This window comes from Schistocerca cancellata, chromosome 11, assembly GCF_023864275.1.
Source record: "Schistocerca cancellata isolate TAMUIC-IGC-003103 chromosome 11, iqSchCanc2.1, whole genome shotgun sequence".
NCBI lineage: Eukaryota > Metazoa > Arthropoda > Insecta > Orthoptera > Acrididae > Schistocerca > Schistocerca cancellata.
The window spans coordinates 39,354,907-39,378,107 of record NC_064636.1 but is presented as its reverse complement, the minus strand read 5'-3'; the positions used below and the strand labels follow the sequence as shown (position 1 = coordinate 39,378,107).

The following is a 23,201-nucleotide window of genomic DNA, read 5'->3' as shown; positions in this document are numbered from 1 at the left end:
TCAGTGAGAAGTGTGCCTAAATTCAGCTGTGCTAACTGGAATGGTGTACACTACCTTTCAGATCTGGTGATTTTGGAGGCCCCACTAGGTCCTCCATATCCATTGTCTTAAACGTCTTACCATAGCAACAAATTTTGCGTGTACTCAATGCATGTACCAGATTTTCTGTCATTGCTGTAAGGAAAAACTTGAACAGTCCTGAAAGATGCCACAGAAACTAAGGTAATTCTAAACATAATTTATTTGGTAACATGTACAGCCTGATAAATTGCCTAGTACCTCAAACACATTCAGTGAGAAATGATACTGTTGTCCAGCTTCTGGGTTGGAGCCTAGATAACTCTGAACATAACTGAGATTACTCACAGTAGAGTGAATACTGAACTGTTGTCAAACATAGCATTTCCTACTGCTTGTTTCATCACTGGCAGAATTAGTCTGACCAGTCTGCCTCACTAAGATAAATTTAGACAGTACAAGTACATTGCATTGAGATTGAGTGTTCTCAAAACACTGCAGTTAATTCCAGGAATTAGTGTGGTAGGTGTCCTCCTTGAGACACCTGAAGTGTTAGGCTGTTTCCAGCACCACATCTTAGAGAATAGCTGTAGTTTGTGCAGACCTACCCACTCTTGCTGCATGTGCAAAGCTCATATGTTGTGGCCTTGTAAACATTATCAGGCTGCCTTCAGGTACAGTAAACTTAGCACTGTGTGTGTGTGCAGCATCCTGTGCATACATGAAATGCATATCCACATACTCACTTCTGTAATGTTGAACATTACCACGAACACCCTCACAGCAAACAGTTGATGTGGACGACACTCTGACTGGGTACTGTACTGTCATATTTATTCTGTTTCTCAAAAATGTAAATAGACCACACTGGATTAGTGTATGGTGTTAATACTGAATCATATTGGTGATGGCTGGTATCCAGTGTTATCCTGAAAATGAATAGCTTGTGGATCTATGTTTACTGAGAACTGTTGCTTGTAATATAATTTAAACTGTATACATCTAAAATATTAGAATATGCCCTTTATGTACTAAGCTAAATGACCTTGGTAGGTTATATGTAAGTTACTGCTGCTGTTTTTTTGGGTATTCTTAATGTTCCAAAAATTGATTAGGAAAACTTATGGTTCATTGTTCACTTTATCTACTTAAATTACTTCCTATAGTGGGTTAATTTTGCAAGATCCTGGCATGTAGTTGCCTCCAAATTGGTAATACTAGTCAGTAGCAAACATGCTTAGCTGATAAAACTTGACCTATTTCCTTAATAATGTTGTGTGGCAGCATCAGCCTTCTAAAGTGCCATCTATTCCCACATTTTTGGTAACAACCTACTGTAGCAATGTATGGGATTTGGAGGAAACATCAGTGTGTTAGCTATAGAGGCATACTCAAACAAAATGGAGGTAGTTGCCACCAGAGATAAGTTATCCGGATTCCCCCATGGTCTCACATTCTAAACTTTCATTAAATTTATTACACTGCAGTCGGCTTATTTGAAGTTTACTGTGAGGTAATTTTCTCTCTTCACACTTACTGCCCCTATCGATCAATTGCCTTTTGTACGGTCGTAACAGTCTGTTCGGGGCAACTCGTCAAGTTGAATTCGTTGCAGGCAAGGCGTGCTTGGGGCACCCCTGTGACGGGGAGTGTCGGGCGACCCCGGCAGGCCCACACTGCTACTGCGGGGCTGGCTACGAGCTCGGGCAGGACGGAAAGAGCTGCCACGACGTGGACGAGTGTCGGGTGCGGCCCCCAGTCTGCTCGCAGGTCTGCGTCAACAGCCCGGGTGGCTTCTCTTGCAGCTGTGTTGGTGGCTTTGTGCTCCGCATCGATAGGACATCCTGCAAGGCGACAGGTGTGCTAGCTGATTTCTACGTGTCACAGGTCTAAGAGTTAATGATTTTTCAGGCAGAAAACTTGCAGGTCCACATTTAAATACATTTGGAGGTGACTTGCATTAGATGTGTTAAATAACTTTTCATTTTGGTATTTAATTGTAAGTTCAAGCCTTCAAATAATTCTACTAGAAACCAATTTTAACAGTAATTCTAAAATTGCCATGTGTACCAGGCATATTTCTGGTATGCACAGAAATACTTAGAACTACTCAGAAAAATATCTGTGCATGGTGCAGTAGCCTCTCCCAAAGATGAGGCTGGCTGATGGTATGTGCTGCAGGGCCTGCCATGGAGTACGTGTTAGTGACGGGAGGAGGCCAGATCAGGAAGGTGTCGCAGTCTCTGACCAGTGTGGATGTACTGCACAAGCACCACTTCCTGAGGGTCACGGGTCTGGACGTCGATGCCAGGGTGTACACCATCTGCTGGAGCACTCGTGAGTCTTCCCAGATCTGTTTCCCAGTCGTCTAATAGAAGTTTGTTGTAGATAAACAGAACTGCAATTTGAAGCATAAAATCATTGGTGTGATGACCATACACATACACTACCACCTCCCATAAGAGCTGATTTAATTACAAACTTGCTAACTCAAATTTCTCAAATGTTCAGAGCAAAAAGTGGTGATTGACTCAGAAGAGGGTGGTTTGAATCTTGCTGGCATTACTAGTATTTGCCCAGCATGGGTGGAGAAGTGTTAGCTTAAACTTGATCACCAGATCTTTTGCCAGTGTCATGATCACATTAGACCTGCATAGTTTCACAGCATGAAGGCACTTGTGGTGGTCAGTCAGCTGATGACTTTTCCCCTGCATTTGGCTATTGCCGTACAGCCATTTGCCACTTACAATATTTTTTATCTTTGTTGTACTATGTACTTCAATTCCTGTTGACAGAGTATAAATAGATGATTAATATGTAACACTAGAAGCTTAGGCCACTAACATTGAAGTGATTGAGCAGCCTATTAAATACTAGGGCTCTTTTGGGTCAGGTGTGACCAATTGGATGCAGAACTTCTGCAATAAACACAGATATTTATCTTGTACCTGGTACAGGGCCCACCCAGTTAGCCGTGTGGTCTAACGTACTGCTTTCTGGGAAGGTGTACTAGTCCCCCGGCACAATTCTGCCTGGTGGATTAGTGTTGGGGTCCAGGTTGCCAGCTAGCCTGTGGATGGTTTTTAAGGTGGTTTTCCATCCGCCTCGGCGAATGTGGGCTGGTTCCCTTATTCTGCCTTAAACTATGTTGGTGATTGCTGCGCAAACACTCCCCGTATGCATACACCGTAATTACTCTACCATACAAACATTTGGAGTTAGTTGGGTGTGAGACATTCCTGGGGTCCACTGGGGGCTGAACTGAACAAGAAGTGTTTGGTGTGGCGCGGCAGTGGGGTGAGGGGGCTTGCTGTAGCCTTCAGTGGGGTTGTGAACCACTGTCAACCCTGGAAATGAAGCCTGTCTTTTCTAGGTCCCCCAGTTCAATACAATAAAATACCTGGTACATAAGAACAAGAGACCCCCAGTCTGATTTGTTGGATAGAACATCAGTGGTGCTTTCAGTCCTATCTGGAACGTTGGATTGGGAATTGGCAATGATTTAAGTGCATACATCTAACCATTCATAGAAATCCTGCTCCTATCTGTCAGTAAGCCAATGAGACTTAATTTAGGTTGCAGCTGGCCATAACCTACTCCTTTGTCTTGTTTAAATTCCATTGCATCTGCACCAGTAGCTTTCTGTTGAGCTTGCCACTTCTTGGCAAGGAAGTCTTGTTTAGTTTCACCTAAGTTCATTGTTCATCTTGCTGTCTTTCATTATGGAAGATCCCACTGTGCCCTGGAATCAAGAAATTCAAATTACTGCTTGCTTATTTGTAACTGCTTCTTTATTAATTTAATTCATGACCCTTGTTCCATTTGACTTTTTAATGCACTTTAGTATGAGTGCAGAATTAGTATTACCACACTGCTCCTTGTGAAGAATCTGGTGTTTATCACTGCTTCCCAAACTGTGATAACTTCTATATAATATTGTTTCAGTTGGGAACTATGAGAATGAATGTTGTGCTGGAGACAGGGTGAAACCTGTCTTCTGGTAATTCTACTGAAACAGGGCACCACAGTAAACTCTCACAAATGAGTCATGCACACTCAACATATATGCTTAACACACAGCTATTGTCTGCCAACAGGAGAGAAGCATTTATTAGACAGCTGAGCAACCCTTTTGTATCTCAAAGTTGAAAAATGACAACACTTCATCTCATAATGTCTCAATATTATTGCTGTCAATATTATTGCTGTCAATATTATTGCTGTCAATATTATTGCTGTCAATATTATTGCTGTCAATATTATTGCTGTCAATATTATTGCTGTCAATATTATTGCTGTCAATATTATTGCTGTCAATATTATTGCTGTCAATATTATTGCTGTCAATATTATTGCTGTCAATATTATTGCTGTCAATATTATTGCTGTCAATATTATTGCTGTCAATATTATTGCTGTCAATATTATTGCTGTCAATATTATTGCTGTCAATATTATTGCTGTCAATATTATTGCTGTCAATATTATTGCTGTCAATATTATTGCTGTCAATATTATTGCTGTCAATATTATTGCACCTCTGTTACCAACCACTGTGTGGGCACAGGCTATACAGTGAAGCAGTATCTCTTTATCTTCCACTTGTGAATAGAATGGAAAAGCAGTTGAGATACTCTTCTGTTAGCTCAACTTCTGTGAGTTGCTGCAGCAACAAGTAGGTTTCATGACTATTTTTGGATCATGGCCTCTGTTTCATCATTAAATCTCCACATGATGGAAATAGTGCTGAGACTTAAGACATGTTTGTCTAACAAGTTATGGAAATGCTACACAAATTTTGCAACAAATTGTCAAACTCGTATTTGAAAGCTTACTACCACATCCATTAAGCAGACTTGGTAAGAATTGCACACTCGAACTTTAGAACTTTTAAGTCTAGTTCATGTAAGTCTGTCTGCCTTACATTGTCTCGGTGTCCACAGCTATTCTGTTAAATTTAATTTCTGTAGCTGGACAGGCTGGTTGCTATTATCACACACCACAAAGCATGGAATACTGTAATTTCAACTTCTGAGCAGTGTCACTCAACAGGTTTCTGTGCAGAACTGGCTGTTCATGTGGTGTTCAGTACCTAGCAAAAGTTTGAATTTACTTTTGACTGCCCCCAAATGATTTTTCCATCACAAGCACACATCTTAGTAGTCAGCCATTTTCACAAATGGCTGTCTTTAACAAGCAATATGCTCAATTACTACTGTTCATATTATATGCAATTAACAACTTGTATGCATTGTCTTGCTTAATGTGGCTTTGAAGCTGGGGTGAGCTCCTGCTAATTTTAAGTTCCAGTTAACTTAGTCTGAGCCTGTCTGAGGCACCAGCAGTCCTCTAAACTCTTTCGCATCCTACATCAAAATTAACCATTTGAACACAATTTCTGCTAATAGAACTCCTTTAAGGAGTTGGATCTCACATTGTCATGTTGGAACTCTTAAAATCTTGAACTTATTAGTGACAGATTTCTCAAGGTTGTAGAAAAACTTACAAGCAATATGTAACTGTTAAGAAATATAAAATTCGGTCTGTAATCTGGGTTATTGAAAATGACTTTCTAGACAACATTAAAATGTGAAATATAAATCTTCTAGGGTTGGAGCCCAAAAATTAAAACTGGAATGTTGTAAATGTTTGTCCTGTTTGTGGGACTGAGACAAATAGTTTGTTTTGTAGTTTTAAATGTCATAAAGTTGACTGTGGGCTGGCTGTTGAGTTCCAGATGACTGATTTTCTTGCTAGCAGATTCGTCTTTTGCAGTGTCTTAAATGCTATAGCCTGAAATAAAGCTGGAATACTTCTAAATTCTGAGACTGTCAAGTAGTTTTGTTAAACACCAATCTGTTCAACCTGCTTTATACACTAAATTTTTTCTCAAATTTAGTCTTAATGCCACTATTTAGATACAAACATATTTGACAATGGAATTAAATTTTGACCTTGAATTACCTGCATCTAATTAGAAAACCATTTCTCTCATAATGTGCTGATTAATTAAATGTCGTGATTATTTCTTAGGACTGAGTGTAACTTGCCATTTTTCCCCTCTGCTGGTATTAAACCTCACAACTTAGGTTTATTCACACCGACGGTTTATACTCTAGAAACATTCAATGCTGTAAAAAATGATTCTTTGTAAAGCAGTATTTTCACTTTGCTATTTTGCACATGATGTTCTTATGAGATTATACAAAAATGGCCCCCTTCTTAACATATCAAATTGTGGTCTGAACTTGATCTGATGTATTAAGGAGCTGACAGAGTAGATAGTATAAACAAATACTAAAAACTTCTTCCCGTATTTTTGCACCTACCCATTCCTTCGATAAATTATAGTTATTAGTTGATAAAAGCATTTGTATATATAGTTCAGAATGTGAAAACTTAAGAACATATAAATTTTGTCAAAGGTTCTTCTGAGTCACTTCGTAATTTTCAACAAATTACATTTACTGTTGCAAATTTTTGTAGCAAGTATTTGTCTGATTACTCACAATGTGCTTCATTACTTCATTACTGATACACACAGATTTAAAACAGTGTTAAAGAGCAGTAAAACTCCTTAATTTGCAGGGGAAACGGCAACAATTTACTGCCAGTCACTGAAGACCCACAACAGGACGTATGTGGAGGGGGTAGGTAACCCGACAGAGCTGGCAGTAGACTGGATCACAAAGAACATCTACTACGTGAATGATGTGCCAGCTGGGCAAAGTGACATACAGGTGGGTGCAAAGGGGTGTGGAACTGATACTCACTGTAGTTAAAACTGCTTTTCAGTTAATTGCCTCGGAGTAGTTGTCAAATTTGAGCTCCCACCATTAAGCTGTCGTAGTGTTGCATTGAAGCATTGCTTCATTTGCAGTTCGTAGGTGCTGAAGTGGATGTGGGTAATTCTGTAGCATATCTAGCAGCTTATTTAACTCCCTGTTGCAGTGATCTCCACTGTGAATGCAGGTGACAGCCAGTGGTGACACTGCAGCACTGTGTGAAATGAGTCAGATGACAAGTAGTTTCAGTAACGACATAGAAGTGGTTGCTGACTACAGTTTTCTCTTCCACAGGTGTGCCACCTGACGGAGAAGCTGTGTGCTGTTGTGGTGCCATCTGTAAGTGGCAGTAGGATTGGCAACATTGCAGTTGATCCACTTGCTGGGTGAGTATGAGAAGAACCAGTAAGTGTGCTCTCGGGTCCCACAATTTGTGTAAAATCAGGAAATTAAAGATTAAGAATTTCACATGGGTAGCAAACTATTGTCGTATTTCTGTTAGGAAAGGTAGTTCATTTTCCTGTAGCTAACTTCAGGTGAATAGTTGGATGTCAGTGTTGTTAGCCATCTTCTATAAAGTATGCTTTATTTGCCATGGTCTGTATTGTCAGTGAAAATTTTTTACCCTAGTTAGATGCTCTAAAGACCCATCAAAGTGCAAGAATGCTTTTTGCTCATTTATTGGAGTAAAGTCTTTACCCAAAGACTGTGTGCATGCACATCTGCCATAGGGTAGTAGCATCCTATCCTTTTGATAATATTGTCAGTATTTCATCCTGGATATTTCATTGTTTCATTCTGATTCCAGTGTATGATTTAGTGAAGGATTTTGAGGGTTTTTAAGAGATTAATATTTTTGATGTTGGTATCTTATTGGGAAATAGGTTCCCATTAACAAACCTATTTAACAGATAATGCAGTAAGAGCCTGTACAATGGCATGATGCAGACCCTTTGACTTGTTCTTAAATTCAGGTAGTCTCTCTCTCATGAAGTTGACCATGAACCTCAATGTAGTAATATTGGTAGATAGTTTGACATTCCAGAACCAGTGAACATAAAATTCCACAAATAACAAAGTTATTGCTTTGGATGTAGATTGCTGATTTGAGCTTTCTTTGCTCTTAAGACTGGCACCTCATTGCTGGATCAAAATGGAAAAACAGATCAGTCACTTGTTAAGTCTTTCCAAGAAATTAGGAGCATTTTGCACAATGTTGAGTCAGTACACATTTTAACAAGCTCCTTTTTGTTAGATGGTATGAATTTTTGGCACAAGTTTTGTGCACATGCTTTCCTCTTGGTACATTGGTTACGTATAATTTTCCTAGCATTCTTTGTCAGTTGCTACAGTTCCAGCAATTGATTGCTTTACTGATGGTCAGATAAAATAGGATTACCCACTTTTTGATGAAGGGGATACTGAACAACTCATGTTAAATGCCTTCTCAACCACATTTGAAACCATTCAACCACTCAATCATTTAAAGGATAGTCTTTGGCTTACACATCTTTTAGTAAGATAGTTTTCAGTAGCAATTTTTTCCAAGTTTCATATGGAACTAATGACAATTCATTTCTGATATTACACATTTCTCTGGCAAAAGAAAATAACAGCTTTTACACAGAAGTCATAAAGATTGGTATAGCCAAAGTTGGTCGAAAGATTGAACGGTGCACAGATAACTTAGTCTCGGTACTGACTTCCTTCTTGCAGAAGAGAGTAGATCATAGCTGAGTCCTCACTGCATTAGCTTTGCTACACCTCGCTTTTAGTTCTGTAACTACGTTGCCATCCTGTGAGAATATGCATCCTAAGTACTTGAAACTGTCGACCAGTTCTAACTTTGTTCCTCCTATTTGGCACTCAGTTTCTTTTCCACTGACATTACTTTCGTTTAGGAGATGGTAATCTTCATACCATAGTCCTTACATTTCTGATCTAGCTCTGGAATATTACTTTGCAAACTTTCAATCGAATCTGCCATCACAACTAAGTCATTTGCATATGCAAGACTGCTTATTTTGTGTTCACCTATCTTACTCTCTCAGCCAGTCATATTGTTTTAAAGATATGATCCATAAATAATATGAACAGTGGAGACAGGTTGCAGCCTCGTCTTACCCCTGAAATTACTCTGAACCATGAACTCAATTTACCATCAACTATAAATGCTGCCTGACTATCCATGTAAAGAGCTTTAATTGCTTGGAAAAGCTTGCCTCCTATTCCATAATCTCGTAGAACAGACAATAACTTCCTCCTAGGAACCCGGTCATATGCCTTTTCTAGATCCATAAAGCAGAGATACAATTCCCTGTTCCACTCATAACACTTCTCCATTATTTGCTGTAAGCTAAAGATCTGGTCCTGACAACCTCTAAGAGGCCTAAACCCACACTGAATTTCATCCAATTGGTCCTCAACTAATACTCACACTTTCCTTTCAACAATAGCGGAGATTTTACCCACAACGCTGATTAAAGAGATACCTCTGTAGTTGTTACAATCTTTTCTGTTTCCATGTTTAAAGATTGGTGTGATTACTGCTTTTGTCCAGTCTGATGAACCTGTCCAGACTCCCAGGCCATTTCAGTTATCCTGTGTAGCCATTTAAGACCTGTCATTCCACTATATTTGATGAGTTCAGACTTAATTTCATCCACCCCAGCTGCTTTATTGCACTGCAATCTATTGACCATTTTCTCCACTTCCTCAAATGTGATCCTATTTCCCTAATTCCTATCCCATTCTACTTCGAAATCTGAAACATTACTGATCGCATTTTCACCTACATTGAGCAACTCTTCAAAATATTCCCTCCATCTGCCCAAGGCATCCACAGGATTCACCAGCAGTTTTCCTGACCTGTCCAAAATACTTAATTTCCTTCTTAGCTCCCTTTCGAAGACCGCTAATTACACTCCAGAATGGTTTTCCAGCAGCTTGACCCATATTCTCCAACCTGTTTCCAAAGTCTTTCCACGATTTCTTCTTGGATGCTGCAATTATGTTTGGCTTTGTTTCTTTCTTCAACGTAACTTTCTGTCTGAGTTCTAGTATGTAGCCATTTTTGATACACCTCCTTTTTGCTGGCTGCCTTGACTGTGTCATTGCACCAAGCTGTTTGCTTCATCCTACTTTTACAAACATTCTTTAGCGACTTCTAGTACTGTGTCCCTGTAACTTGTCCATTCCTTTTCCAATGACTGTAATTGACTACATTCAACTAACTGGTGCCTTTCTGAGACCACTATGTACTTGCGCCTGATTTCCTTATCCTGAAGTTTCTCCACTCTTATCCTCCTGCACTTTCGGCCTCACAATTCCAGTTTCACTGCAGATTAAATAATGATCAGCGTCATCAAAGAATCCCCTGAATACACGTGTGTCCCTCACAGCCTTCCTGAATTCCTGATCTGTTATTTTATAGTCAATGACACATCTGGTTCCCCTGCCTTCCCAAGTATACTGGTGAATGTTCTTATGTTTAAAAAAGGAGTTTGTGATTACTAAGCCCATACTGGCACAGAAATCAGTCGTTTCCCCGTTCCTGTTGGCCTCCGTATCCTCTGCAAATTTACCCATAACCTTTTCATACCCTTCTGTTCAATTTCCAATCCTGGAAATCCACTGTTGACCAGTGCAGGGTAAAAATATTTCATTGGATAAGGTATTATGAACCCCTTACAGATGCCACAACAGAGGTACTCAATGTTCCTGTGTTGACTGTTCCAGATTTCTGTTTTGGACCGAAATGAGCACTTTAGTAGAAAAAGGAGAGGCCGGCAGCATCAGGAGGGCAGACCTCGCCGGAGGCGGCAGGACGGTTCTGGTACAGTCGGGTCTGGGGTCGCTGAGTGGCCTGGCCTTGGACACAGTTCGGCGCACTGTCTACTGGGCGGACGCCTCCTTCCAGGTCGTAGAGTCGGCGACGTACGACGGCGAAGAGAGGACGGCAGAGTTCACGTCGGAGGTGAGGTTCCGACCAGTTTGTACAGACACTGGACACTTCTCAAAGTAGTGCAGAGTGTTAAGCACATTGGGGACTGGCAGTAACAGGACAGTACAGCTCGGTAGTATTATACTGAGGGTTCCACATTACCCAGGTTAACGTGGGCCAGTCTAAACGGTTAATCAAAAACAGACAATTCAAAATAAGTTTCTTCTAGAATCTGCTAGTTAATGTTTTTCCTTTTTTTTACACCATCTTTTACATGGTACATTTCAAAGCTCACTACATAACTTAAGTCTTACTTGTTGGAAACTGAAAATGTATTTACAATATACACCTAAAGTACACCGTATTTTGCATCATTGCTTTAGACTTGATTGTGGGGAAATAATTGTCAAAAATTTAGTGTTTATCTTGGTGCTAAATATTTGCTGTTCCAGCAAAGAGTGTGTGTGTGTGTGTGTGTGTGTGTGTGTGTGTGTGTGTGTGTGTGTGTGTTGGCTGAAGGGAGAATTCAATTACTGTTTAATGTGATAATGTGATGGAGCTTGTGCTGTTGCCCATCCCAGCTAAAAAGTGACACTTCAGCTCTAATTTGAAACACAACATATAAGCACTATGCATTAAGACAACATGCCACACAGTTATTTGAATGACACGGGCACAGAATTCTTGCTTCTTGGGTACTACTATTAACCTTAATCGACACTAATTGCTCAAATCAAATATCCACATTGGCAAACGGCTAATGAAGCCCAATTCTGACAAAGACCTCGTCCTAGTAGATTGTGTATAATTACACACAAAATTGCCAGTACGTGGCAGGTGAGAGATCGAAGAACTTTTGTTTAAGTGACACTCTGAAACAGTTCATTCAATAAGTCATAGGTGCTATTCCCAAAAACCTCTGTAGCCACATAGTTAGCTGCTGCCTTGGACACAGGACTCAGGTTAAGCTCCTGGTACCTTTGAGGTACAGATGTCTGCAACAAGGTCACTCAGCCTTCAGGCCAGATAAGCAGTTCAAATGCTGCAGCAGCAGTAACAACTGATGTCTGATAGTGGCTGGAGGGATTAACATGCTAATTATCCTGGCCATAGATGCTCTATTGTCCTGCATTACAGGCAGTAGTCAAAGAACAGGCTTAAGGCCTGATCCCTGAGTGGTGTTAATGTTGAAGTACATAAAACACACTTCAGTTGTGTGAAATCTTAAATTGCCTCATTCCATTACTGAAGCATATGCATACTCCGTTTTTTCAACCCTTCCGTATTTCACAGGTAAAGAGACCCAAACGACTGGTGCTGTTTGAGGACAAGCTGTACTGGTGGCCAGAGCATTCGGGCTTTCTGATGCAATGCAAGCTGTTCACAAAGGGACAGAGGTGTCGGAGCGTCCACATAAATGTCTACGACGGAGACTACCTGACCGTCATGCAAGAGTCACGCCAGAGAGCTGGTGAGTACTATGGTGTGTACATGTAGATATGTGGGACAGGACCTTGGGATATGGAAGAAGTTGATCTATCTTAATGATACAAATTGCAGACATAATGTCTACTGTACAATGTCGCACTGTTTAGTGCTATTAACAATAGGGAAGTGTTATATTGCTACTATCCACATTGAGAAGGTAGTCAGACAGGTACAGTGAAAAATAAAGTTGGAGATATATGCATCCTGTGAGTAGTAATTATTTTTAAAGTATTTTCATTCCCGACTTGCTGTTTGATTCTGCTCAATACTATGTGCTTGTGCCAGATAAATCTAGCAGAGTGAACTACAAAGCAAGCTTTGTATCCTCAGACAAATAGGTTTGGTTTACATTATGTTAGTAGCTAAATATCAGCTACCCCAAAATTTTACTTGAAAGGCTTTCACACTATATTCACTGGCAGTGTTACTGTACTTCCACTTCAGTGCATCTGAGGTCAAAGTACTGACTTTAACAAAAGTGTGCAGAAAGAGTGTTTAAGGTAACATCTCGTATAATTTTCACTCATTCTTATTACGAACACGTTGTGAACCACATCACTTTGGATAGTGGGACGAAATCGTCCCAAACCTTGATATACCTTTCAGTAGCCACATTGCCATCAAGGAATATTGTACTTATTATTCTGTGACTTGGCATTGCACACCACACCACCACACCACACCTTCACCCATTCACAGTGAAGACTTCTCAATAATGAAATGCAGATTCAGTCCCCCAAATCCATCCAGATGAAGGTAGGCTTCATCACTAAACCATATTCACATTGAAGTCCTGTTAGTCAATTCAGTAGATAACAGTATTCGTGAAATAAAACTGCTATTCCATGGCCATGGGACTTAATGACTAATACATTTGAATTTTGTATGGGAAGAGATGCAGGTCTTCAACAATTTTTTTGCAATGAATCCAGATTCCCACCTGTTGTAAAGCTTGTCTGATTTCCTGGGGCTGATTAACATAGCACGTCTTCTTGGTCTTTTCAGGCATTTTAACCTTTCTTCGGATGACCGACACAGCCAACCAGTTGTGAACACTCTGTTCTCTAACTTGTGAATCAAATTCTTGATTGCATACTTGGACCACTTGTCTTCAGTTTGGCTGTTAGTGCTCGCGTAATAGGCCTTAAAGTGCTATACACCAGGCATGCTGTACTGTGACCATTTTCACTTGCAAATGGCAGACGAGACACTTGATGAACGTGTGCATACTAATTCCCATTGTGCCCTGCAGCCAAATGTGCAGTTTTAATGTCTGACACTAACTGTTTAGAAGTTACAAAGATTTTATTTCATATAGTTTACATATTTTAGATTTACAGAATGACAATTATTAATGTGCCAATACAAATATAGAAATGCTAACTGCCATTGTGACTTGCAGGTGTAAACCCCTGTGAGCATCACCGCTGCTCCCACATGTGCGCAATAACTCCTCGAGGGGCCAAGTGCTTGTGTGCTGACGGGCAGATCGTAGGTGAAAACATCCGCTGCAAGAATGAGGTAAGGTTTCTGCAGCAGGCTTGAAACAGTGTCAAGCAGTTGGGACTGATGTTTGACAGCACATTAATAGTAACTACAGTGCTGAAATAATATATAAACAGGGTGTATACAATCCAGGAAAACCTCCAGAATTTTTTCGTCTGGGAAAAACCTGGGAATTTTTTAGAATTCCAGGAATTCATTGTTCTAGTTACCAGTAAAATTTGTGATTTTTGACTGGTAAGAACCAATGCTCTAACGAAGGATATTACTGTGTCCCGTTTTTTGCAGAATAATACTGCAGCAACAAAACATGAATGAGAAAAAACGAAAAGAAGACTAGTCGCAAAGGAAATGCGCCTTCCACAACAAAACACTGTGTTTGTACAAATGTCGGCCATCCAAAGTGTGTCAAAGGCTTTAGGAAGAATACAGTGCTTCCTAACAACAAATTGCCTCCAATGAGTGTGACGTGACAGCTGTTTACATTAGTCACTTCAGCAGTTGCGAGTGGGCTCTTGCGTGTGCGCAGTTGAGTCGTGTGTCAGTAGTACCTTTCCTGTTTCTGGCTAAAGATGTGTGCCTTGGTGCCACTATCTACATTGCTCCGGCTCAGAAATCCGATCTGGGGCTGATGCACAGAGCAGTCTGAGTGGTAATGGGGGGGGGGGGGGGGGGAGGGGGTGGTAGTCTCAACGTGATATGTATTTACGTTTAGTGATTTTTCTGTTTCCTCTTCAGTTATTGCTCACATTAAATGAAAAGATTTCTGTTGCTGGCAGCTACCAAATGAATTAAAATACATTAGCATAATTACGGAAGGCTAAAATATGTATTAGTTTCAGGTTTTATTTCCACCTTTGACAGTCGAGCATTAATCCCCTTGCAGAACAATGAACTTATTTTTGTCTGTTTGATAAAGAGATTGGCTTTCATTAATCTTTTGTGCTGAGGCAGTCAGTTTATTTGAAGCGCAGTGTTTAATTTCACACTGCTGGCTGGTTTCAACTGTTCGCTGCATTTAAAGTGCACATTTTCCATCTTCTAGCTCATATGGCATTATGCCGTAATAATGAACCAAACATGAGATAATAAAGTACTGGTATCAGGAAAATTTACACCCGAATCTAGACATCTGATTGTGCACTTTAAGCTGAATTATGCATTTTAGTATGGTTCACGAAATTCTGATGCTCTTGAAGTACCCTTTGAAGTCTTGTTTCTTTTGATATAATGAAAGATCTTTTAATCTTTTAATGTTTTACATGTACGAACATGTGGGCTTCCTGCGTCATCGTTGCTGTGCAGGTGCAGTGATGCCTGTTATCTGGCATTCTAGCAACTGCTGAAATGAACAAATTTCTAGCAGGTCACGGGAAAATATTGCAAATGATGGTTTGAAAAGTATTACGTTCAAAGTAAATTTCCTTTCGTGCAAGATGAACTATGTGCAAGAATGTATGATGTATTTTTTAGATCGGAGCGTTTGACTCTCATTCAAAAATCTCCTCTTTGAGGACGACCATCTAGAAGAATTGAGCCCAGAAAATCACATTTACGTCATTGTTAAAAATTTTACTGGCACATTTGTGTGATGTTTCTTAAAGTGTGACATGCGCAAAAAGATCAGCGTTATATGTGAAAACTTAGCTTCTTTCAGCTTATTGATGTTGGAGATGAATATAATTTGTGAAAGCTTTATTTTTCTTGTAGCAACACTGTCTATTAATTTCTACCAATTACTTTTGTTTTTTGTGTTGGTGCTACTTAAGAGTGATCTTGCTATTGGTTGACGACATCACGTGTCCTATGCTGTCATCAGCTGGTGAGATTGTGACATGAGCTATGACTGGCTTACAAAAGTGCATCGCAGTCTCAATTTCATTGCTTTGGAAAGTAACATGCAGTGCTTGGTGGAATTCGAATTTATACCTCCGTAACACGAAAAAATCCAGTGTACATGTTGCTGCATATCAAAGATCTTTCCAAAACTTTTCCCGTGGGTTTTGTTTTCGAAAGTGCTGGCAAATTCTACGTCTGTGTAGAAAACCATACAGTCTAAGGATTGATAAGTTTACATTGCCGAGGAAAAGTATACCGTCACTTAACACGGAGAAAGTGTATTTTCAACCGGGAAATCTGAGAAAAATCCGGGAATTGTTTTGCCTTGTCCATGTATACACCCTGATCACGGACCTGCTAGTCCACTATGTGGGCTGGTTCATATTGGCAGTACTAGATAAAAGGAAAACACAACCATTGCTGGTTCTAGTGTCTGCCATAGGATGTATATACCAGATTCCCTTCAGTTCTCGGGAACAATTTGTTACTTTCAGTTCTTGATATTGCCTGGCACTACTGCAAATATTTAGCTTCTAAATATTTCCCATCCTGCTGGTGCCTCTTCTCTTAAGAAATTTATTAGCAGAAATGGAACTTCAAATACTTGCAGGGTGCGAAGGTCTCGGAGCCACGATTTGTCCTCCCGGGAATTGTGGACGGTTTGAAAACTGCTACGGTTGCTGACCAGCCGAGCAGTGTGTCTGAGGGGACGAACACCACTTCTGTGGTGATAGCGCTTGTGATCGTGCTGGTGGTGGTGTGCCTAGCAGCTGCTGTGTACTACATATACAAGAGGCAGCTGGTCACATTCAGGGACTTGGACCTCAGGTATGTAAAATGTTGGTAACTTGCTAGTGTGTGTGTGTGTGTGTGTGTGTGTGTGTGTGTGTGTGTGTGTGTGTGTGTGTGTGTGTGTGTGTGTGTGTGTGTGTGTGTGTGTGTGTGTGTGTGTGTGTGTGTGTGTGTGTGTGTGTGTGGGGGGGGGGGGGGGGGTGAAAGATTTGTCTGCATCACTTTCCAGCCTGAGTTTTTTAAACCTTTATCTGAAATCTATCATTTCCCATGCCTTATGACTTGTGGAATTGGGTAAAAGTACTGAAATTATGAATATTTTTTTCAAGTCGCTAGCAAAACTGTGCTGCTTAAATTTATCCCAGTCCAAATAATACAAATTGCACTGAAGTGCTTTTATGTATTCTTTCAAGGTCTTTGATTGCATAGTAGTGATGTAAGCATATACTTGTTCCAAAATATTCGGGTGGGTAAGGTTTGTCTGTCTTAATACAAAAGCAGGACCTAGACCTGTATTTCAGTCTTAGTGGAGTGCTATCGCCTTGGTAAATCTCAATCTGTCATCCCTGAGGAAGAGAGAATAAGTTTTTCAGTCAAACAGGCTTAAGTTTCTTCTTGACTTACAATGAAACGGTAAGATGACCCAAAAAAGGCAAGATTTCCTCGTATATGGACTAAAAGTTGATTCCTTGGCAACTTTAGCCATGGACTTCTAGTGGCATCAATGACCAGTTTTACTTTACACAGCTTGTTTACTTGAGCTCCCTCTGGAGATAATTCAGTATCGACAAAATGAATGTTTTGTCCGAGGGAAACGTATCTAGACAGGCACTCCCTTACAGGTGATAGGACAGAAGATTTGCCCAATATATCGGTAATATGGGATCAGGATACACCCCTGCCCAATATATCAGTAATGGGGTGTATCCTGATCCCATATTACCAAGTTCATGCCAAACTTTATACCTCAAAGGAATTCTTTAATGTTTGAAGAACTTGTTTGATACCCTTACACAGTAGAACTTGAGCATCATGCATGATTTATTACTTCATTCACAACATACTTTGCAGACAGTATCTATATACTCCTGAATGTGCTTGCAAAACTACATAATTATGTTTACAAGTTTTGATGACTTTTGTCACTAGTTCTTGGGTAAATGTGAAACTAACAAAAGCAATGTAATTAGGACTTGGTTATAAACCATAAACGTTTTACATGCCGAATGTAAAATATTTCACACAAACTCGCTTTTAATCCTATTTGAAGCTAATTTATACATGGGCATCCAATTCCTTAAAGAATTGGGGGTGGTGGGTGGGGGCAGTTTACTGATACGACTTGAATAGTAAAAATTGCAGCACTGACTCTTTGGGGCACCACACATCACCATTGATGGTACTTATTTTAATAAATAATCCTAGATTATCTGTACCAAATTCGTGTAACCTGAAGCCTCTCTTGTATCACTCTAACACACTGTTGAAGATACCTCTGATACTATGTTCCCATTCATTAAGTAGTGAGCCTTTCTTTTATATTTTGTATGGATATAAATTTCTTGTTGACCTCATCCTAAGCTTGTATAAAAGCAGTTGGGAACTAAGATGACTTTAAACTTAACTTAAAGGTAATTTTTCATTTGAAAATTGTCAGTTGGTTAAGGAACCTTTTGGTTGATACACATCACTGTAATTCTTTTTCAGGATACGCTTCCAGAAATCTGGATTTACTGCTAGCAGGCAGCCAAAATCTTCAAAAAGTGCCAGAGCTTCTGGTTCTGCTGAACAAGAGTTTGTTAATCTAGTAGAGGAAGAATTCATCTGAAATGGTGCAGGTCAAGAGTGAACGTGTGATACTGCTATTTCAAAGTTAGTTGAAAAATATGCATTTAAGTTTTAACATGATCTCTCAATGTTTGGGTTTTCTGCTTTGTTAAAACCCTACAGACCTCTGTAAATGAGTATTTGTGAAAATATTGTAACTAAAGCAAAATAAAGTTTGTAATAAAAAAAGGAATAAAGATCTGAATTTATTTTCAGTAAATACTTTCTTCCCAGTACTAAGACACAATTAATACATACTTCTGAGCTTTTTATTTTTTGGAAAAATAAAATCTGAAAATTTGTAACTGTCAGCTAGAACATCATTGCATGAAATTCATAAACTGTCACTACTTGCATGGAAAACTCTGGAATTTTTTGATTACTTTGAAATTTTCTTCAATCCCATCCTAAATGTTCTAAAAACCTTCATGACACATTAGTTGGTTATTGTATTTATAGAATGCACAGAGTAGGCTATACTTGTTAGTACAAAATATAAAGTTTAGGTAGACTTACCTCTCCTCTGAAGGTCAAAAAATCATGGACACTTTCAATATTTAAAGTTGACAGCTAAGTCTAAGAAAATGTCATGCAAAACTGGTATTTCTGAATCAAAATAATTACTTCACAACATGAGTGGGAAAACATTTCATAATTTTGTTCAAAGCATGTTATATCATCATCATCATTTAAGACTGATTATGCCTTCCAGCATTCAGTCTGGAGCATAGCCCCCCTTATACAGTTCCTCCATGATCCCCTATTCAGTGCTAACATTGATGCCTCTTCTGATGTTAAACCTATTACTTCAAAATCATTCTTAACCGAATCCAGGTACCTTCTCCTCGGTCTGCCCAGACTCCTCCTACCCTCTACTGCTGAATCAGAGTCTCTTGGGTAACCTTACTTCTCCCATGCGTGTAACATGACCCCACCATCTAAGCCTGTTCGCCCTGACTGCCACATCTATAGAGTTCATTCCCAGTTTTTCTTTGATTTCCTCATTGTGGACACCCTCCTGCCATTGTTCCCATCTACTAGTACCTGCAATCATCCTAGCTACTTTCATATCCATAACCTCAACCTTATGGATAAGGTAACCTGAACCCACCCAGCTTTCGCTCCCATACAACAAAGTTGGTCGAAAGATTGAACGGTGCACAGATAACTTAGTCTCGGTACTGACTTCCTTCTTGCAGAAGAGAGTAGATCGTAGCTGAGCACCCACTGCATTAGCTTTGCTACACCTCGCTTCCAGTTCTTTAACTATGTTGCCATTCTGTGAGAGTATGCATCCTAAGTGCTTCAAACCGTCCACCTGTTCTTACTTTGTTCCTCCTATGTGGCACTCAATCCATTTATACCTCTTTCCCACTGACATTACTTTCGTTTTGGAGATGCTAATCTCATACCATAGTCCTTACATTTCTGATCTAGCTCTGAAATATTACTTTGCAAACTTTCAATCGAATCTGCCATCACAACTAAGTCATTTGCATATGCAAGACTGCTTATTTTGTGTTCACCTATCTTAATCTCACCCAGCCAGTCTGTTTTAAACATATGATCCATAAATAATATGAACAACAGTGGAGACAGGTTGCAGCCTTGTCTTACCCCTGAAACTACTCTGAACCATGAACTCAACTTAGTCAACTCTAACTGCTGCCTGACTAGCAATGTAAAGAACTTTAATTGCTTGCAAAAGTTTGCCTCCTATTCCATAATCTCGTAGAACGGACAATAACTTCCTCCTAGGAACTCGGTCATATGCCTTTTCTTGATCTATAAAGCATAAGATACAATTCCCTGTTCCACTCATAACACTTCTCCATTATTTGCTGTAAGCTAAAGATCTGGTCCTGACAACCTCTAAGAGGCCTAAACCACTGATTTTCACCCAATTGGTCCTCACTAACACTCACACTTTCCTTTCAACAATACCTGAGATTTTAACCCACAATGCTGAGTAAGAGATACCTCTGTAGTTGTTACAATCTTTTGTTCCATGTTTAAAGATTGGTGTGATTACTGCTTTTGTCCAGTCTGAGGGAACCTGTCCCGACTCCCCACGCCATTTCAATTATCCTGTGTAGCCATTTAAGACCTGTCATTCCACTATATTTGATGAGTTCAGACTTAATTTCATCCACCCCAGCTGCTTTATTGCACTGCAGTCCTATTGACCATTTTCTCCACTTCCTCAAATGTGATCCTATTTCCATAATCCTATCCCATTCTACTTCGAAATCTGAAACATTACTGATCGTATTTTCACCTACATTGAGCAACTCTTCAAAATATTCCCTCCATCTGCCCAAGGCATCCACAGGATTCATCAGCAGTTTTCCTGACCTGTCCAAAATACTTAATTTCCTTCTTAGCTCCCTTTCGAAGACCGCTAATTACACTCCAGAATGGTTTACCAGCAGCTTGACCCATAGTCTCCAACCTGTTTCCAAAGTCTTCTTGGATGCTGCAATTATCTGTTTGGCTTTGTTTCTTACTTCAACATAACTTTCTCTGTCTACCTGAGTCTAGTATGTAGCCATTTCTGATACGCCTTCTTTTTCCTTTTACGGGCTGCCTTGACTGTGGCATTCCACCAAGCTGTTTGCTTCATCCTACTTTTACACACTACTGTTCAAACATTCTTTAGCCACTTCTAGTACTGTGTCCCTGTACCTTGTCCATTCCTTTTCCAATGACTGTAATTGACTACGTTCAACTAACTGGTACCTTTCTGAGATCGCTGTTATGTACTTGTGCCTGATTTCCTTATCCTAAAGTTTATCCACTCTTATCCTCCTACATATGGACCTGACCTCCTGCACTTTTCGGCCTCACAATCCCAATTTCACTGCAGATTAAATAATGATCGGTGTCATCAATGAATCCCTGAATACACGTGTTCCTCACAGCCTTCCTGAATTCCTGATCTGTTATTATATAGTCAATGACAGATCTGGTTCCCCTGCCTTCCAAGATACCGGTGAATGTTCTTATGTTTAAAAAAGGAGTTTGTGGTTACTAAGCCCATACTGGCACAGAAATCCAAGAGATGTTTCCCATTCCTGTTGGCCTCCATATCCTCTCCAAATTTACCCATAACCTTTTCAATACCCTTCTGTTAGATTTCCAATCCTGGTGTTAAAATCACCCATGAGCAGAACACTGTCCTTGTCCTTGTCCTTGTCCTTTACTCTAACATAATCACTGAGTGCCTCATAAAAACTATCCATCTTATCTTGATCTGTCCCTTCACAATGCAAATATACTGACACAATCCTAATTTTCTTGCTAGACACTCTCAAATCTATCCACATCAGTCGTTCGTTTACATACCTTATTGCAACTACGCCCGGGTTCCATTTCTTTCCTGATGTAAAGCCCTACACCCCATTGTGCTATTCCTGCTTTGACTCCTGACAGGTAGACCTTGTATTCTCCCACTTCCTCTTCTTCTCACCCCCCTTACCCAAATGTCACTAACAGCTAAACATCCAGCCCATCTTACTTGCAGCCTCTGCCAGCTCTACCTTCTTCCCTGAGTAGCCCCCATTGATCTTAATAGCTCCCCATCTTATTACCATTTGTTTGCCAAGTCGTATCTTAGGAGTCCCTGGTTTGTCAGTTAGAGGTGGGACTCCGTCACCTCCAAAGGTCTGAGGCATTTGCTCTGATTGTTTGCCAGCATCATATTTAAAGTACCAGGAAGCAGGTTGCTAGCCTTACTTGCCCCGAGTCCCACTGGTTTTACCCCTAACGGCTGAGGGACTACCGGTGGATTTGGTAGTCTTTGCCGTATGAGCACAAAGGTGACCAAGACTCAGAATATGTCTGAGATGCCCAGCCTTATTCCAAAGTAACTGGTATCCCGACTGTCGGGACCACTTACTTGGCCACTCATACGTTGCCCGTGGTTCATGAACTAAGACATGACTACAGGAACCCACACCATGAACCACAGATAATGAATGACAGATAAAGAATATTTATACCTGTTTTTCTTTTTATATTATTCACAAATCATAATTGTTTTGTCATAATTTTACTTACTTTCAATGAATTAAAATTTCATCTGCTTCTCAATGAACTTGTATAGCTGAGCTTGCACACAAAGATGATCCAACAAGAGCAGTACTTTAAAATTAGAGCTGCACACTGAACTTTTGATTGCTGTTTGAGAGCATTAGCAGGACCATCAACAGCTTCATGCTGGGGATTAAATATTGATGCAAGATTGAGACCACCTCCTGCATCACATGGACTTTTCCATGACCTGTTGCTGAAAATTTCAATTTCTTAATTAGTGTACTGCTGTGACCATTTTCGTTATGAGTAGAATTTTGTGAGACTAATTTTAAAATTCAGGTGGTTCTTTTCCACTGAGATGTTCTTCTCTTATTGATCTTGTCATATATATTTACTTTTCTAACTTAACCATTTTAGCAGTGAAAACATCAGCCTAGTTACAACTTTGCTTACTGCAGTCTTTGTATTCTAGGTAGGTAATATTACAGAGCAAACAGTTGCCCACAGTAAGAATCTGGGCATGCCCAAATACCTTATTTTAAGAGAATTTTGAATAAAATGTGAGGAAGAGGGTATGTACTTGTCTGTGACTTAGAGTAGCTACCCAGTGTTGTCAGTAGCTGTAGTAACTTTGCCTTCTCAGTATAGGGGGCTGTTGAATAGTATTTAGGTTTTGAAACATCTCATTTCGTGCACACGATTATCTTCAGGTTCTGCACAAAGTGCATCTACATTACACTTCACAAAGGTTTGAAGATGTTGCTTGTGTAAAACTTGGTTAAATTTCTTCCACATTCCTTCTTACATACTGATTTGTTCTTGTTTCTTACCTTTCCTGGATGTTTAAGGGGGAATATAGTAGGGGCTACAGCAGAAACACTAACATTCAATGCATCAACTACTTCATGCCTAGTAATATAAACATTTGCACTGTCATTTAGTTTTGATTTGTGCCCATTGTTACATTTACA

General features: G+C 39.8%; 1 protein-coding gene across 1 annotated transcript in view; it reads left to right on the top strand.

Annotated features, from left to right (window-relative positions):
* LOC126108157 (vitellogenin receptor-like) overlaps nt 1-18,286 on the top strand; it is a 75,185-nt gene extending 56,899 nt beyond the window's left edge. Inside the window, exons 19-27 of the mRNA XM_049913401.1 lie at nt 1,634-1,876; nt 2,200-2,355; nt 6,607-6,758; nt 7,098-7,189; nt 10,542-10,779; nt 12,040-12,217; nt 13,637-13,755; nt 16,187-16,404; nt 18,076-18,286. Coding sequence (XP_049769358.1) covers nt 1,634-1,876; nt 2,200-2,355; nt 6,607-6,758; nt 7,098-7,189; nt 10,542-10,779; nt 12,040-12,217; nt 13,637-13,755; nt 16,187-16,404; nt 18,076-18,196 — 1,517 coding nt within the window. The 3' untranslated portion in view covers nt 18,197-18,286. The remainder of the gene's footprint in view (nt 1-1,633; nt 1,877-2,199; nt 2,356-6,606; nt 6,759-7,097; nt 7,190-10,541; nt 10,780-12,039; nt 12,218-13,636; nt 13,756-16,186; nt 16,405-18,075) is intronic.
* The last annotated feature ends 4,915 nt before the right edge of the window (nt 18,287-23,201 follow it).